This window comes from Malaya genurostris, chromosome 1, assembly GCF_030247185.1.
Source record: "Malaya genurostris strain Urasoe2022 chromosome 1, Malgen_1.1, whole genome shotgun sequence".
Classification (NCBI taxonomy): Eukaryota; Metazoa; Arthropoda; class Insecta; order Diptera; family Culicidae; genus Malaya; species Malaya genurostris.
The window spans coordinates 7,811,599-7,830,736 of NC_080570.1; the positions used below are offsets into that span (position 1 = coordinate 7,811,599).

General features: G+C 40.3%; 1 protein-coding gene across 9 annotated transcripts in view; it reads left to right on the forward strand.

Moving 5' to 3' along the window:
• LOC131431200 (cubilin) overlaps positions 1 to 19,138 on the forward strand; it is a 229,885-nt gene that overhangs the window by 201,411 nt on the left and 9,336 nt on the right. For 4 of the 9 annotated variants that reach the window (XM_058596789.1, XM_058596782.1, XM_058596806.1 and 1 more), the window contains 7 exons: positions 4,069 to 4,286; positions 4,355 to 4,481; positions 10,940 to 11,035; positions 11,096 to 11,928; positions 11,991 to 12,160; positions 12,232 to 12,415; positions 15,222 to 15,407. In XM_058596789.1, coding sequence (XP_058452772.1) covers positions 4,069 to 4,286; positions 4,355 to 4,481; positions 10,940 to 11,035; positions 11,096 to 11,928; positions 11,991 to 12,160; positions 12,232 to 12,415; positions 15,222 to 15,407 — 1,814 coding nt within the window. Of the gene's footprint in view, positions 1 to 4,068; positions 4,287 to 4,354; positions 4,482 to 10,939; positions 11,036 to 11,095; positions 11,929 to 11,990; positions 12,161 to 12,231; positions 12,427 to 13,722; positions 14,064 to 15,221; positions 15,408 to 19,138 lie in introns of those variants that run through there. The other 5 variants (XR_009229658.1, XM_058596829.1, XM_058596796.1 and 2 more) reach the window with 5 other exon arrangements.

The window sequence follows — 19,138 nt, forward strand, 5'->3', positions numbered from 1 at the left end:
TGATCTAATTTCATCGAATTTTGTTATACGGGAAACCATTTCATTGAAAAAAGTTTTTTTTCCGAAAGCCGATAGACGTTTCGCCGAAAGTCACTTGAGAGAAAACCCTTTCACCAGAGATCATTTTGTTGATAGCAATTTCTTCGATAGCCGCTTCGCCGAAAACCATTTTCTATAAACTCGTTTCAACGGAAACAATGCCATTGATAAGTATGTTAGAAATTGTTTCTACTAAAGCCATTTCGTCGAAAGTAATTGTGTTGAAAGCCATTTCGTCGAAATTCGTTTGGTTTAAACACGTTTCGCCGAAAGTCATTCTGTTTAAACTCGTTTTATCAAAAATCATGCCATTCGGGAGCCGTTCCTCCGGTAGAAATTTTCATACGGCCGTTTCACCAAAAGCCATTTCGTCGAAAACCATTGTGTTGAAAGCCATTTCGTCAAACGCCATTTTATCTGAACCCGTTTTACCGGAAATCATTTTTTTTGGAAACCGTTCCTTCAGTGACAAGTATGTTAGAAATTGTTCCTCCTGCAGCCACTTTGCCAAAAATCATTTCGGCAAAAACCTTTCCGTCGTATGTAATTTAATCATTCATGTTGAAAATCCGGTTTTGCCGAAACCATTTCGTTGAGTGTCATTTCGTCGAAAGTCATTCGGCTTAAAGCCGTTTCGCCGAAAGCCGTTTTGTCTACTTGTTTTATCGGGAATCATGCGATTGGGAGCTGTTCCCTTCACTTGAACGTTTGATAAAGCCTTTTTTTTCTAAAGTCGATCCTTGGAAACCGTTTCGCAGAAAGCCATTGCGTTGAAAATCGTTTCGCCGAAAAACCGATTCGCTTAAAGTGGTTGTATCGAAACCCGTTTTTCTGAAAGCCGTTTATCCGTTCGAAAGTATTTTCGCCAACAGTCAATTGAAACTCATTTTTACCTAAAATCATTTCATTGGAAGCCGTCCATCCGAAAGCAATTTTCATAAAAGTCGTGTCTTCTAAGACTATGTTGCCGAAAGTCATCGTATGACACTTCGCTAGAAGTCGTTTCGTTCAATGCCATTTCGTCGAAAGTCATTTTGCTTAAAGCCGTTTCCTCGGAAAGCATTTCGTTTGAATCTGTTTTACCAGAAACCATTTCATTGGAAGTCGTTTGCTTAGTGACAAGAGTGTTAGAAATTGTTTCTCCTGAAATCATTGTAACGAAAGACGTTTCGCTGGAAGCCATTTCGTTGAATCTAATTTCAGTTTAGCCGAAAGCAATTCCGTTTAAACTCGTTCTATCGGAAATCATTCGTTTGGATTCCGTTCCTCCAATAGAATTTTTTTTATAAAAGCCGGTCGTTTCGTCGAAAAACAATTATGCAGGGAGGGCCATTAAAAGTTCAAGCATTTGGTTCTGAAAAAAATATTTAAAAAAAAGAACATTTTTAATTATTTTCGTTTTGATTATAATTAATTTTGGTTCAAGTCAATATATTTCTGCTGAGTACAACATGTGCCCTTTTTTCGGCGTTTTCCATCGGTCATTTCATTGATAGCCGTTTCGTCAGTGACAAGTTATTTAAAATTGATTTCCCCTAATGCCATTTCACCGAGAGCAATTTCATGTGAAGCAGTTTCACGAATGTGCTTGTGTTGAAAGCCGTTTCGTTTGAACTTGTTTTATCGGCAATCATCTCATTGATTAAAATTCTGAAATTCTGCCGTTTCTCCTTAAGCCGTTTCGCCTGAAATCATTTCATTGGAAACCATTTTGTCGAATGCCGTATCATCGAGGACAACTATGTAGAAAGCCATCTCATCGGAAGCCATTTCGTCAGCGTTCTTCCGGCAGAAATTTTAATAACCGTTTCGTCGAAAGCCGTTTCATAGAAAGCCGTTTCGCCGAAAGTCATTTCGATAAAAGTCGTTTCGTCGAAAACTGTTTTACTCAAAACCGTTTCATTGGAAGCTATTTCTTTTAAACTCATTTTACCAGAAAACTTTTCATTAATTTCACCGAGAACCGTTCTTTCAGAAGTCGTACCGACGAAAGTGATTGTATTTAAAGGCATCTCGCCGGAAGTCTTTTCGTCATAAGCCATTTTTTCGAAAGTTGTTTCACCACTGTGTTGAGAGCCGTTTCGCAGGAAACCATTTCGTCGAAAGTCATTTTGTCCTTTTTTGCCTCAATCGCGAAAGCCATTTCGTTTAAATTCGTTCTGTCAAAAATTATTCCATTGGAAGCCTTCGGTAGAAATTTTGATGAAAGCTGTTTCTCTTTAAGCCGTTTCGCTGAAATCTATTTCTTTTTTGCCCGAAAGACAAATTGCTATTTTTTTCGTTTTGTTCGTACATTTCGTTCACAATAAATATTATCTTTTCAACATTCAATATTTCAACAATACCTTTTTCCATCATAAACATATGGGTTTAGAGTGTGTATACCGATTTAACAACTACTACGTCACCGTAGTGCGTGCCTCCCGCAAACATCACATCTGTCTAAGTTTATTCGTTTTGCTCGATTTACCCGAAACTAGTGACGGTGGGATCGGATAGTAAAAATTCATCAAATTGTTACGTCGAAGCAAATTATAAAACAAATATACGATTCGGATCTACATTCCAGAACTTAGGCAAAGATTCTTGGAATTGAGTCATTTATATCGGAACCTCGCACGTCCGTTTTTCGGTGACTTCCAACGTCATTTCTGGTGTGGGGTTTTTCGTTGTTGCTGTTGTCTACCGCCGCTACCGAAGAGGACGGATCGTATTGAATATTCATGTCACCCGATTTGGTCCTGGAAATGTTGGTCTTTCACTCCGCTAATTGGCATTGTTTTGCAGTGTTTAGTGGATTTCACACGATGGCCACCACCGAACCGATTAGATTTAATTAAAATTGCAAATTTATAATTGGAACACGACGTGTGCCGCTTTTGACTGGAACTGGGAGTGGGATGTTTTAATTTTGATAATTGTAGATGGGGCAATGTTTCAGCATTACCAAATCGAATATTTGCTTGGTAGTTAGATTCTCAACTATAGAATAAGAGTCCCTGACAGTCCATTTATTACCACAAATGTAAAATAACCTCAGAGGAACTGTACTTTTATCATCAGGAAATACCAAACCTCAAACAGTTTTATCCGTACGAAATTGTTTGGTTCGTATTAGTTCTCATTTCTTTACCGATTTAGCACTGAGTATAGAATGACTATCGTGAAAAAATGGCATTGCTTGTGAAGGAGCATCACGTGACTTCAAAACACTTATGATACGTTGCATTCGCATAGCATAGCAGTCACAAAAATGAGATGAAATAAGGAAGCAAAAAATGGAGAAGCATGGTTTCGGGTGAAACCGGTAACTCTTCTCAAATGGTTGCCACAGTAACGTAATAAAATTCAATTTCATATTTGCTGTATGGAAAAAACGTTCCATGTGCACACCAAAGTAGGCAAAGAAACCCGATGCAACCATTGGAAACAATGCAAGGAAAAACTTTTAAATCTATGACAGTACTGTGGGAAGTCGAAGTGCAGTGCGGCTAAATCATAACCGAGATTGGAATGTCTAAAATCTGGACAGATGATAACCGGTGTTTGTCGCTCGGTCTGAGGCTCACGAGCTGACGAGAAAGGAATATAAACGTGTCACTGCCATTTACGCTTCAAGTGACATATTTACGGCATGGGTTTAGCCTCCTACCAGATGTGCACACCACCATGGTAACCAACGATCTCTTCTTTATTGGTGCGCTTGTCAACCTCACAGCAAGCATGGTCTGCTGCTGTTGTTCGAGAATCCGGCACTGACGTTTGTTTGCTTGCCGGCCGTCCTTTTGGGGGGGGACCAGTGACATGCCACTATAAACAAAATGTAGCACTTATGTAATGAAGTTTATCTTTCGCCCAAGACTGTGTCCGGTGTTGGGTCAGTTCCGGATCACGCTCTAGAACAGCAGGAATTTGTCGAAAAATAAACTTTTAGACGTCGTTCGCATCAACCAGACAGTTGTTTCAGTTATCGATCAGTGTCCGGCAGCAAGAACTAATGTTTTGTTTTTTTTTTCTCTCTTTCCACAGCTGTCCATTCGACTACGTCCGCGTGTTCGACGGGCCGGACAACACATCGGCCATCGTCGGAACGTACTGCGGCCAGCAGCGGAACCTGGTGCTGTACTCCAGCGAGCAGTATTTGTTTGTGCACTTCTCGACGCTGCAACGAACCGCCAACACGCAGAATCGAGGTTTTAAGGGAATTTTTGAATTTAGTGAAAGCTTTGTTAAATTAGATTTTATTCGTAAGTATTGAACAAAAAAAAAAGATTCGGTGTAATACTAATTTCGTTTCATTTTTTTTTGTCCACAGGAGAAAACGACGGAATGCATATACGAGGCTCCGAATGTGATCAGAAAATCTTGTCGAAGAAAGAATCAACCGGATTTGTATACTCGCCTAACTATCCTTTCCCGTATATACCGAAAGTAGTTTGTAGGTAAGTTTGATTGCAGTCAATACTTTCGAACTTCACCTGAATACGTCTTACCTTACTATAGAGTCGTTAATATCTCATGTTGTACTAAAAGGCAAAATTGTCAGCAATGTAGGATGAAATTTCAGCGGTGTAAGAAATAGCTCAAAAAATGGTTTTCTCAATATATTTTGTAATCGAGATGAAGAACTCATTGGTACAGTTCTGTGCTCAGGACATTTCATTATTGTTTTCGTCAGCCCCGCCTTATTGCACGGTCATTCCAGACCAACTGCCTTTTCTTTCCTCGATCACAACTGCCGGTCATTCCACTAGATAATGATTAGTTCTGTGCGTTACAATCTTCGAGGGTGGTGTACTTTCTCATGTCATGTCATTTTCGAGTAATCATTTCCTATTGGTGACGAATACTGTTTTCAGTTTGCTCTAGAATGCCAAACCTTTTGGATCCTACCGAAGCGTTCAGATTTTGCAATTAATGTCAATGGTTGGTGAGGGTTGACCCATGATTTCTTTCCCGTCATGATCCTGTGCAGAAAATCCTTTGTTTCGTGCCGAGAAAGAAATTGCTTCGCTGATTGTTTTTGGCAAACAAAAAAAACTGACGCAATAGTTTTGATGGTGAACTTAGACATGTTTGCAGAGACATCTCTTGAAAAAATCCCGCATTATCAACACCTGGTACTCGAATGTTTGTTCGAATAATCGACTACACGATTACTCAACTGCTCGATTACTCGAATATTCACCTCGATGGCTCGATTAGTCGACAGCTCGAATACACATCTGCTCGACTACTCAACTACTCGAATACTCTACTATTGGGATATTCGACTACTAGACTACTTGATTACTCTAGCGACTCGACTATGCGACTACTTCACTGGTCGAAAACTACTCAACTTGACTGCGCAGTTGCTCGACTATTCGACCACTCGACTGTTAGATTACTCAATAACTCGACCAATCAACAGCTCGAATATTAGACTATTCGAATACTCTACTACACGACCAGTCGACTGCACGACGACTCATCTGCTCGACTATTCGACTACACGAATTTCCGAAGATATGCGCTTTTTTTCTACACTGATTTCCGAGGATACTTAGTTTTTTTTCTCGCGGATTTCCGATCTTTTTTACGTGGACTTCCGAAGTTATGCGTTTTTTTACTACTCTGATTCGCTGATTTCTACGCTGATTTCTGAAGTAACACAACTTTTTTCACGCGAATTTCCGAAGTTACAATTCTACGCTGATTTCCGATTTTTTTACGCAAATTGCCGAAGATATGTGGCAAGCCGAAATTAATTTTTTTTCTACCCTGATTTCCAATGTTTACACAGTTTGTTTTTACGCGGATTTCCGATTTTTTTATGCGGATTGCCGAAGTTACGCATTTTTACACGGATTTCCTACACTTTAGGTTTTTCTAGGTTACGTAGCTTTTTTCACACGTATTTCCGAAGTTTTTTTACGCGGATTGCCGAAGTTACACGTTTTTTTATCTACGTTCATTTCCGAAGTTACGCAGTTTTTTACTTCTCTAATCCTGAACTTACATCGTTTTCCGAAGTTACGCGGATTTCTGAAGTTACCCTTTTTGCTGGGCTGATTTCCGCGCTTTTTCCATGATGATTTCCGAAGCTACGCAGTTTTTTCACGCGGATTTCAGATTTTTTTTACGCAAACTGCTGAAGTTACGAAGCTTTTTTTACGCGGATTTCCTAATTTTTCACGCGGATTGCCGAAGTTACACGGTTTTATTTTTGTGCGGTACGTATAACCCGTTTAAAAAACAACTTCAGTATATTTCTAATACATTTGCTAATAGAAATTTTGGAACAAAAATCCAGTTCGGAAATCTCAAGTCCAAAAGTCGATATTTAAAAAAAAATTCAAGATAACATCAGATCTCGACGTAACTTTTACGCGAATTTCCAAAGTTGTGTTACGTTTTTACGCGGATTTTCGAAGCTACGCAGTTTTTACGGGGGTTTCCGAAGCTACGCGGTATTTTTACACGGATTTGTTGTTTTTTCATGCGGATTTCCGAAATTCCGATTTATACGTAAAAATAACAAGGAATTACGCGAATTTCCGAAATTACGCAATACTTTTACGTGAATTTCCAAAGTTACATTTTTTAAGCGGATTTCCGAAGCTACGCATTTTTTACGCGGATTTCCTACGAAGCTACGTGGTTTGTTTTTTTTACGCGGATTTCCGAAATTACGCAGATTTACGAAGCTACCAGTTATTGCCAAAGTTATGTGATCTTTTACGCGGATTTCCGAGGCTACGCAGTTTTTTACGGGCATTTCCGAAGTAATGTAGTAAGCGTTTATTACGAAGTAACACGTTATTTTACGAGGATTTCCGAAACTGTTTGGTTTGTTTTTCACGCGGATTTCCAAAATTACGCGCATTTCCAAAGTTTGTTGATTTTTTATGCGGATTTTCAACGTTACGTGATTTTTGTATGCGGATTTCCGAAATTACGCAGATTTACGAAGTTACGTGATTTTTTTATGCGGATTTCCGAAACTACGCGGATTTTCGAAGCTACGCAGTTTTTTACGGGATTTCCGAAGTAATGTAGTAAGCGTTTATTACGAAGTAACACGTTATTTTACGAGAATTTCCGAAGCTGTTTGGTTTGTTTTTCACGCGGATTTCCAAAATTACGCGCATTTCCAAAGTTTGTTGATTTTTTATGCGGATTTTCAACGTTACGTGATTTTTGTATGCGGATTTCCGAAATTACGCGGATTTACGAAGCTACGCAGTTTTTTACGGGATTTCCGAAGCGATGTAGTAAGCGTTTATTACGAAGTAACACGTTATTTTATGAGGATTTCCGAAGCTGTTTGGTTTGTTTTTCACGCGGATTTCTAAAATTACGCATTTTTTTTACGCGGATTTCCGAAATTAAGCGGTTTTTACGCGGATTTTCAACGTTACGTTAATTTTTTATGCGGATTTCCGAAATTATGCGAATTTACGAAGTTACGCGGATTCACGAAGTTACGTGTTTTTTCCGCGAATCTTCAAAATTACGCTGTTTTTATGTGGATTTCCGAAGTTACGCAGTTTTAGGCGGATTTCCAAATTTACGTGATTTTTTTATGCGGATTTCAGAAGCTACGCAGTTTTAGACGGATTTCTGAAACTACGCGGTTTGTTTTTTTGTTGCGCGGATTTCCAAAGTCACACGTTTTTTTACGCAGATTTCCGAAATTAACTACGGGGGGATTGCTTAGAAAAAATTCGGAAAACCGGATAAAGTTTTCCGATTTTTTTCTAAGCGGGGATTGCCGAAGTTACGCGGATTTCCGAAGTTACGCGAATTTCCGAGGTTACGCTGATTTCTGAAGTTACGCGTTTTGTTTCCTACGCTGATTCCAAACCTACGATGATTTTCGAAATTACGCGTTTTTATGCGAATTTCCGGAATTACGCGGATTTCCAAATTTACGTGATTTTTTTACGCGGATTTCTAGAGTCAAGCATTTTTTACGCGGATTTCCGGAGTTACGCAAATTTCCGAGGCTTCTGAAATTACGCGTATTTTTTCCTACGCTTATACTGAACGTGGTTTTCCGAAGTTTCGGAATTTTTTGTGTAAATTCCCGAAGTCCCGTTATTTTCTGTAGTGTATTACTAAAACATTTGGCATTCGAAACTTTAGAAAAAAAATCCATTTGAGGAATTTCAAGCCGATAAGTTTAAATTTTCGATTTCGTAAATCTCAATTCTCAATTCAATTCAAAGTCCCAAATTTGAAATTTTCCAAAATAAAAACATTTTTCCAGGAAAATACCAGAACTCTAGATTTCGGGAATCAATTTTTTCTACATCTCGGAAATTTCTTGGTAATTTTTTAGGATCAAAAATGTTTGCATCCTGATCTGCCGCTCTATGCATAATATTCTATAGGATGGGACAAATATGCGTAGAACGGCAGTAATGCACATGGACAACACGAAACGTACTGTGAAGATCTACAGGGTCCGGCACTCGAAGTGTAACCAATTAAAAAGGCCATAAATTCAGTTTAGAAAATTACTTTTACTTAATTCAAAGTACAAAATGTGTAAAAATAATACAAAATTCAGAATCAATTCAATTTTGCTCGATATGACCACCTTTTGTCTTGACTATGGCCTTGAGACGGTCAAAAAACGAATCGCAAGCTGCCCGAATGTGACTTGCAGGTGTATTTTGGCCCACTAGCGGACAATAACTTTTTTCAGCGCCTCGAGACTGGTGTATCTTTTAGTTCGGACTTTGCTCTCCAAAATGGCCCAAAGAGAATAATCCATTGGATTCGCATTTGGTGAAATCGGGAGCCATTGTGTGGACGTGATGAAGTTCGGAACGTTGTTTTTCAGCCATTCTTGGTTCACTCGAGCTTTGTGAGACGATGCCGAGTCCTGCTGAAACGTCCATGGTCTGCCACCGAAATGTTTGTCTGCCCACGGCTTCAAAGCAACCTCCAGAATACTTTCCCGATAATATGTCGCATTTACCTTGACGCCAGGCTCGAAGGTCTGAAGTAGGTTACACCTCGAGTGCCGGACCCTGTATGATGGGCAGCTTCCCGAACAAAAGTTCTAGGAAGCCATTGGCCAGGTTCAATGTCCCAAGCAAGCTCCGATTTGTTTTTGTCGATTCACAAGAAAATTCATGGCGAGAAATTAGCAGTTGCGGACAAAAAGAAAACAATAAGCAAGAGTGCCTGAAAAAAAGTACTCTTTAATATAAGGAGTTTATCGATTAGTAGTTAGCAACATCCAAACAGTTATTACTCTGAAATGGCTTAATTTTTTGCAGCGTGTTTTGCGGTGACATGTTTGTTTACATGCCAATAACAGCTGGGCAATCGATTGGTTTCGGTATTGATCCGGAAACGCGAAAGAAAATTCTGCACACTTGGTGCTCAGAAAGTGGTGTCACGTACAACGAAATTGCAAAACGGGTGAAAGTGCACCACACCAGTGTCAAAAATATTTTCGAGAAGTTCGGTAAGGCCCGTTCCATGAAGGATTTGCCCCGATCCGGTAGGAAAACGGGTCTCAGCCAGCCCGGCCGGGACTTAAAAGTACATCAGGAAAAACCCATCGGCGTCGACGCGGGATTTGGCCAAGCAGTTCAACACCAGCATCGGGATGATTCAACGGATCAAAGTTCGGAACTCCCTGAAAACGTACAAGAAAAAGAAGGTGTCGATAAAGTCCCTGGTACAGCAAGTTTCGGGCCAAAACAAGAGCGCGGAAACTGTATAACCGGATTCTACAGACTAAAGACGGATGCATCCTGATCGACGACGAAACCTACGTCAAGGAAGACTCTCGAGCGCTGCCCGGACCGCAATATTATACGAAATCGGTGTACCAGGACCTGAACGACGCTGACACAACGGTGGCGATGGAAAAGTTTGGGCAGAAGGTGTTGGTCTGACAAGCAATTTGTACCTGTGGTTTGCGGTTGTCGATTTTCTTCACGAAGGGCACAATTAACGCCAAGGTGTACAAAGAAGAATGTTTGAAGAAGAGAAAACTGCCACTGTACAGAAAGCATAAGGCTCCTCCTCTCTTCTGGCCGGATTCGGCTTCAGGCCACTACGCCAACTCCGTTCTACAGTGGTTGTCAAAAAATAATGTACAATTTGTGGAAAAGGACATCAACCCACCGAACTGCCAGGATCTTGTCAAGCGGCACTTTCGGAAGGGAAGGTACAGTGTCCCAAAACATGCAGGAGTTAAAAAAAACTGGACAGCTGCCACCAGGAAAGTCACAAAAGTAACTGTGCAGAATTTAATGAAGAATGTCAAGTCCAAAGTGCGAGCGTTTCACAGAAACTAGGATTTTCTTCAATATAATCAGTGAAATGCATAAAAATGTAATTTTTCTACAATATATTGAAAACTGATGTCAAAATATGTTTTTTTTTCGCTTTTTTATTCAATAATCAACGTTTCTAACTACTTTTCGATATACTCCTTATTGCCGCTTACATTGCTATTGTAGGAGTTCTGGCCGAATTTGGTAGGTTGCCACCTACATCGGGGAAGTGCGGTTTTCAAGTGGTATCGAGACTTTGAATAGTTTGAAACGGACATCATTTCTCCGAGCTGCCTTTAAAATCGTCCAATTGAGAATCAAATTGGACAATTGTCAAAAAGAAGTTGTGTACTTAGCACAAATCCGGTACCCACGTGGTACCAAACCCCTAAATAACTAGAACCAAACGTTAAAATTCAAATCGGACTTTTGCTTTTTAAGGGCAAACAACATGAGTCAAGCTTTAATGCAGATTCATGTGTTGATTTTCTAAACATTTTCTGATAGACTTTCCGCTTCGGCTCAGACACTGCTCTGAGCCCGCCATCGATTTTGAAACAATCTACAATCAAAACCACTAATTCTTTTCTTTTCCTTTCAACTTCTTCTCGCAGATATTTCGTTTACGGCATGCAAGACGCCCAGAATCTCGAACGAGTGAAGCTGGAGTTTTCAATTTTCGAGATTCCGAAAGGAGAACACAAGGGCGAGTAAGTAGTAGTGGTCAATCAGTTTCCATTGCCTTTCCTAACTTTTCGTCTCGCTCACAGCTCGAACTGCACCGACGGATACCTCAAAGTCTACCTGAAGGGTCAGGAGGTGGCAGATGCGTACGATAAGTTCGATCATGAACTGTGCGGTGGCGATCTGCCGCATGCCGTTATCAGTGACGGACCTCGGTTGGTGATGGTGTTCAGTTCCGGTGAGCTGCAAGGTCGTGGCTTCAAGGCGAAGTATACCTTCGAGACGGAGTACAAGATTCCCGGAACGGCCGCACCGGATGGAACCTGTAGTTTCACCTACCGGAGCACCTCACGCAAAAAGGGCGAATTCAACAGTCCACGATATCCGTCGAACTACCCGTCGGAAACGAACTGTTCGTTTGTGTTTCTGGCGACTCCGAACGAACAGGTGACCATCGTTTTCGATCACTTCAAGGTGAAAGCGGACGGTGCGAACACGACGTACGGCGCCTATGGAGCATCGGTTTGTTTTGAAGACTGGCTGGAAATGTATGTCCTGTACCGGGACGGAACGGAACGGTTCCTGGGTCGATACTGTAGCCTCACAGCACCGGGACCCGTCGAAAGTCCCCGCGGTGCCGTCGGCATACGAGTGGTACTCCACACGGACCAGGAGAATGTGGCCAGTGGATTCAAGGCTCGGTATATCTTCGAAACGGCCAAATCGGTTTTCGGCGATTGCGGAGGCAATTATTCCGGCGAAGATTCCGGTATCGTTACTTCACCGAACTTCCCGGCCAACTATGACGGTCCCGGCAAGGGGCTAGCTTCCCGAGCCTGCAATTGGTACATCACGGCACGGATCGGCTACAAGATACTGCTCAATTTTGACTTCTTCGGTGTTGAAGGGGAGCCAGCAAGTAAGTGGAAATTATTGATGGATGGTGAAGAGTGAGTAATGATGGCGTTTTTTTTTCTATAGCTCGAGGCTGTGCGGCAGCCGTCATGCGATTGTGGCTTTCGCCGGAATCCGACATGCCGCCGATCGAGATGTGCGGTGAAAAACCAGCCATGGAACATTGGCAGTACGTAACCCAGGGTCAAACTGCCCGGATCAGTTTCACCAATGCGGACAAGGCCATTGGGGCACAGGTGGGAGGCTTTTTTTTGTTGTTTCTTTCAAAACTTTTACCGTTTAACTAACGGGACGTACATTCTGACAGGGTTTCCGCATCATCTGGACCGAGGTGCAGGACTCTCCGGTTGGGCCGAGTTCCACGATTTCGCTACTGTGCGAGTCCACCTACCACTTCCAGTGTCTGGGGTCCGGGTACTGCATCTCCGAAAGGCTGCGCTGCAACGGCGTCAAAAACTGCGGCGCCCAGGATAATAGCGATGAAATGCACTGTGAGTCGTGAGTGAGTCGAACGGATTTCAGTTCATTTTTTTTCGCAGTATAATTTCTTTTTATTTCAAGTATTTTATCAGTTCGAATCGGATTAGTTTCGTCGTATCAAAAAAATGCCCCGCGACAGCCAGAGCCAACCAATCATCAAGCTAGGATAGGACATTGGATGCCCGTGCCCTTCCCCAACTCTCTGACCTCTGTCTCTCACTCTCTCTCCCTCTCGCTCTCGCTCCGTTTGACCCGATTATCACCGATCGATCGTAGGATGTTTGTGTTTTTTGGCATTTTCTGATTGAAAAAACCACCTCCCGCTGCGCAATGCAAACTCAGAGCTCCTGTTTTTTTGTTTGTTTACTGTTTTTTTCCACGAATGCATTTTTTGAGCGAAAAACTACCGCCGAAGGTTTTGCGGCAACTAGAAAAATACTTAAAATAAAAAGAGTTTTTCTCCCTTAGCCTAGAAAGATAGATGCTAGAAAAAAAAGAAGAACAGCAAAAAGCCAAATCTAACCAATCAAACTAACAGCGGTGCTTAGCCTGCTTTGATTAGTATGCCTCATACCATCCCAAAAGCTCTGATCGAATCCAATTCAGTGAATACACGCCTACTACTACTACCTACTACTACTACCAACTATTACTACTACAACTATTACTGCTATCACCACCACCACCACCACCACCACCGTCACTCCGATGAATCCCATGAATACAAACGCAGTTGGAATGAACTTTGAACATGTTTTGCCTTACGAAATTCCTGTGTGTTTTCTCTGCTGTTCGAATTTAGAGAGTTCTAGGGTAACTCGTTGAGGTTGCACGTTTCAAGTAAATATAAAAGCACGATTTTGTTGTTCTACCAGTTGTATATTTTCACTTCGGTCCATTTACTGTTTTTGGTTGTTTTTCCTTTCACACAGCGCGATGTAAATTTGATCCGGATTTTGATGGTCCTATATTTTTTCTTGAGTAACGTTAGTTTCAACTTACTGACAGCTGTTTTGCAAGAGCCAACGAGTCTCGTTGCAAAACAGCTTACTTTTCTGTTTTTCGTTTATATTTTGTCAGCATGAAATCCACCAACGAAGCATTATATTGATTAATACCTAGGTTTTGAGCAAAAGATACTCATCCTGTTCTTTTTCTCTTACTTTTCTTCTCTACCATTGTTCTATTTCTTAACAAAAAAAAAACAAACTATCGTTACCAACCAAAAAAAATGTCCATTCAACCAATCTATTACTACTACTACTACTAATTCACCACATCTACTACTACAACAACAACAACCGGCTCCACGAATAAGGTGAAGCAACTTCCGTTCCTATTCCTGTTACGTATCACTTCCTGCTAGTGGCATTTAGTTGGTTACTACACAATCGCTACTACCATTTGTACTACTATCATTGAAGCTATCCCCTTGTTCTCCCGAAACTAAATCGTGCACTCGAAATCCCACCAGCAAACCAGAAGATTAAAACACACACCTAAAACAAACACACACTAAACGAATCACAAGTGAGTGTTGAGTTCGAAACAAAAAAAAAACAAGAACAACAATCCGATACCCAAAAAGCCGCCGCAGCCGATCCAAAACCTGTGAAAAAAACACGCAACACACGAAAACTTCCTTCCCGCTCAGTTGATGTAAGGACAGCCAACCGTTCCGTATCTATATAAAAAAAAACTTTTCGCACCCACGCGCACTGCACCGTGAATGAATCCACTCCTTGCAAGAAGCACAAGCACACCACACAATGTTTCCATCTCTCTCAAAGTAGTCGGTGTTGCATGATCCACAACAACCAAACAATCAACAGCCATTCTGCCAAAATCAAATCAAAACAAACAAAAAAAAACTGGAACTTCGCTTTCGCTTCGATGGCCACCATCTTCAATCAACCAAACAAATCAAATAAATTTTTCCAAAAAAATAAAATAAAAACCAAACAATCACGTGAGTTATCTGCACCGTTTTCTCTTCTCTATGATCACTTTAGTTACGTTACATTCGAATTTGTTTGCTTTAGACAACAACAACAACCACAAAAAAAAAACTAAAACACTTCACAAGCAGCACGGTCATCGCGAACTTTCATAGACGCCTTCTTACACCTAGCGTTAGAATGGTTTCTAGTAGTTATGGCAACCAAACATAATCGAATACACAACTACCACCACCATCACCGCCATAATTGAATCGATTCATCCAGTTCTCTCACCCACACTAGCACCTATCGCGCTCTGTCGGTATAAATCGACAATATCACCACCTACGAACCAACCACTACGCTTCGCTTTTTCCGTTATTTTTCCACGTTTGGCAACCGCCGTCTAATCAGCGTTCGAAAATGTTCGTTTTTCTTAAGTTTTGATATTTGGGTTAAATTTTTTTCTTTCTGGCAAAAAGCAGTTGCTAACGATTGTTTGTTCAGTATATTAATATTGCCCGTATATTATGTTCACATTTTATTAACAACGTAACTGATAATAGCGTTTGACTCATGATAACTTACTATATAAGAATATATATTTATCGTAAATGCAATTCAACACTTTGCACACCATCACAACTATCACTACTACTACTACTACCATCACCGCTAACAACACTAACAAATGAGACACCATCACCGCTAACAACCAATAATTCGCTATAGCCAAAAACCAATATTCTAACCCACGGTCGCGATAGTCTTGAAGCTCGGTTTACACCAAACAACGCTAATCTCAATGTATTTTTTTTATCTCTCTCTCACACACAATCTTAAACCAATTCGTCGCGTGCTTTCACCACCGTACCAGGCATCACCACGGTTCCCGAGGAGGATCACGGCGCGCTCATAATATCCTGCATAGCCGCCGCCTCGTTCCTAATCTGTCTCCTCTGCACTCTCTGTCATCGAAAAAGAAAACGCAGACATCACAGACAGCTGGGTCTGCATAGGAACGCCGCCCACTACGACTCGACGACCAGCGCAACCGGTATAAGTAAATATGGTTTAGTGTTTTTTGGTCCCCCGTGGCCAATGGCCGATCCCGATTCACATCCCTCCCGATTGGGTTAGCACCGGATTGATTGCGTTAGACGAAATAAAAAAGAAGTTTTTGACGTTTTGATAAAAGATGGCGCCACTAGTAGATCGATCAAAGTGTCAACAACGTTATTATTCACTATATTCGAGCTTGTCCCATGCATCAGATAGTTTAAAATAATTTAATTTTATTAACTATTATAAAATAATTATTTTTAAATATGAAAATTGTTGCAGAATTCAGTTTTGGGTCCAGAACTCATATTCAGAACCGAGTGCACAATCCAGTTCCATACTCCGGGTCAGTTGCAGAATCCAGGAATTCGGAACCCAGCTCCAAAATTCAATTGCAGAATTCAGATTCAGTATTATGGTCCAGAACATAGTTCCAAAGTCGAATTCCAGAATCCAGGTTCGGAACTCAGTCTTAGAAGCTAGGGCCAGATTCCTGTTTCAGAATATTTAGTTCCGGGTCCAGAATCCAAGTGCAGGATCCTGTTCCAGAATTATTCAGGTTAAGAAATTATTTTTAAAAATCCAGGTCCGGAATTCAGTTTCAGAATCCAGGTTCAAAATTTAATTGCAGAATCCGATTCCAGAATCAAGTTAAAAAATTCTGTTACAAAATCCAGTCCAGAATTTACGTACAGGCTCTGTTCCAGAATTCAGGTTCAGAATTCGGTTCTAGGCTCAGAATTCAGATTCTGAATTAGGATTCAGAGCCAAATCCATGTGCAAAATCCAGGTTAAAAAAAAAGGCGGGTGGGTAATGTCAGACACATAACTGGATGTCGTGAATACGACAACAACTGACATGTTCCTTAACACTTTCGAAAATCAATTAGTTGATCAACGGGGACGGGTATAGCGTGATGGGTAAGTCGATGCCTTTCACGCCGCCCGCCTGGGTTCGATTCCCAACCCCGCACATAGGGTCAGAAAGTTTTTCTGTCCCGAAGAGGCGAACGACATTAATGTTAAAGCCTCTATTTAAAAAAAAAAAAAAAAATTAGTTGATCAATTGTATGAATTATGCAAGCATTTCCCTTTTTCACATTTTTCGTAAAAACAAAGAAGGCTTCACTTGATCTCGATTACTGTGAATTTCACACAGCGAAAAATGCACAAATCTAATCAAACAGTTCTTTATTTGCACTAAACAGAGGTTTTTTACCTTCGATTTACGAAGAAATCCTAATAGTTCTTTAGAAAACTTTTAGAGCCATTAGAACGGCTGATTTTGTGTGATGCTCCCCACCGTTGTCTTCTTTTCGTTGTTTTTTCACCAATGTAAACGACTGGCAGCTGTATTTGCGTAATTGCTCTTGTCGGAAGCGAAACTAGCTTTGCAAACGACACAAAATACATCTGCTCGCAGTGGCGATAGAATCCAAACTGATCCAATTTTTGTTAAGAGGTTTCTTTTTGCGGATTTCGTTTGTAGCTTTTTCACTAATGGGTGGTCCTAACGGCTATAAAAATAGCAGCATGTGGAATTTTAATGTCGATTATTTCATTTTGGATTTCCATTATTTCATTGAAAGAAACTATCAGGATGCTGTACGGGATTCATTCCTGCCCTTCAGAAGGACGAAATTGTGGAACTCACCACGATATTAAGCACTGTTCGGAACATTTTTCTCGAACGATTTGTTGCACAGCAGCAGATATTTTGTTCTCTTCCTCAGAACGCGTTCTGATTGGCTGGTGGTGACATACGTCAAATGAGACAGGTTTTTCAATAGTGTACTATTGAAATACTTCAATGCTATTGCTACACACATTTGAGTTGAAAAATTCTGATTCTATTGGTGGTTAGATTATATAAATCCTTTCACAGATCACTGAGCTAAGGCAAACGCGCCTTATGAATTATTCTCTTTGATACTCGTTTATACCAAACATTTCAGAAAAGTTTAATTTTGAATTATTTGAAATTATGTCACACAACTGAAAATTTTATCATAAAATTGAGATCATATTTCCGATGGCATGTAGAAAGAATTATGTTGATTCGTTAGATACAACAAGAGATATTCACGATCAAAAACTTATCACTCTCTCAGAGGGTAAATTTTGAAAAGGCGCCCCATAGTAAAGTAAGTCATATTCACGACGAAATCATTTTAGAAGCCAGGCTCAGAATTAAGCTCTAAAATTTATCCCCAAAATTCAGATTCAATCCAGTGTGTGAATCCAGCTTCTGAACTTTCAGAAGTTTCAGAATTCAGGCTAAAAATTTAATTGAAGAATCAAATTTAAAAATTTCGTTGCAGAATCCAGGTTCAAATTTATGTTCCGGAATTCAGGTCCAGAGTTCAGATTCAGAGTTCAGGTCCAGAATTCAGTTCCGGAAGACAGATTCAGAATTAAGTTTCAGAATTTAAATCTACTTGCAGAATTCAGGTTCAGAATCCAATTCTAAAATCCAACCCAAAAATTCGGGCTCACAATCCAAGGCCTGAATCCAGAGTCTGAATTATGGATATGGGTTCGGAGTCTAAATTATGGGCCAATCATTGATCCAAGTACAGGAACTGAAGTTCCGGGTTTCGAAATCCAGTTCTAAAATTCAGTTCTGAAATCCAACCCCAGAATTTAGCTCTGGGTTCAGAATCCAGGTTCAGGAGTCAATTCCGGGTTCAGATTTTTGTTACAAAATTCAGATTCAAATCTATTTGCGGATTCTAGGTTTAGAAATCATTTCAAGAATCCAGGTTCAGATTCCAGGTTGAATCTGAATCTGATCAGATTCAAAATCCAGATTATAGATCAAGGTTTTGAAAGTGAGCTGCAGATCTGGATCTTAATTCAAAATTCAGTTCCGGTTTTAGAAATCCAGCTCCGAGATTTAGATCTGAAATCCAATCCCCAGAATTTAGTTCAGGTCCAGAATCCAGGGTCAAAAAACAATTCCAGAATACAAGTCCAGAATTTTTGTTTAGTCCCAGAATTCAGTTTACTCCAGAATTCAGGTCCAAAATTTAATTTCTGAATCCGATTCCAGAATCAAGTTGAAAATTTCAGTTTGCAGAATCCAGGTACCGATATCGGTTATAGAATTCAGGATATCAGTATTAGAATACATGTCCTGAATTCGGTTGCAGGATTAAGATTTCAGTTCCAGAAATCATATTCAAACCTTTTTGCAGAACCAAGGTTCAGAAAACAAGTCCTGAATTCAAGCTCAGTTCGTTCTAGAATTAAGCCCCAGAACTTAGTTCCAGAATACAGTTAAAGAATCCAGTTTCAAATATCATTTTAAAATCCAGCGTCAGCTCCATAATCCGGAATTCAACTTCAGATCCAGGTCCAGAGTCCAAACCCAGAGTTCAGTTAATGAATCCAGGTTTAGAAATTATTTTAAAAAATCCAGGTTTAAAACTCAGTTCTAAAATCTAATTCAAAATACAGGGTCTGGAGCCTAGTTTCGAATCGGAATCATGGACTCGGATCCCAAATCTTGGTTTAGAAATCAATACCAGAATATAGTTTTTAAATCCAGATCTAGAATGCATTTTTAGAATTCAGATCAAGAATTCCGTTCCAGAATCCAAATTCAGAATCAGCTTCAAAATCCAGAATTCAAGTGCGGAGTTCAGTTCCAAAATCCAGGTGCGGAATTCAGTTTCAGAATCCAGGTCTAGAATTGAACTGCAAAATCCAGGTTCAGGAATAAGTTTTAAA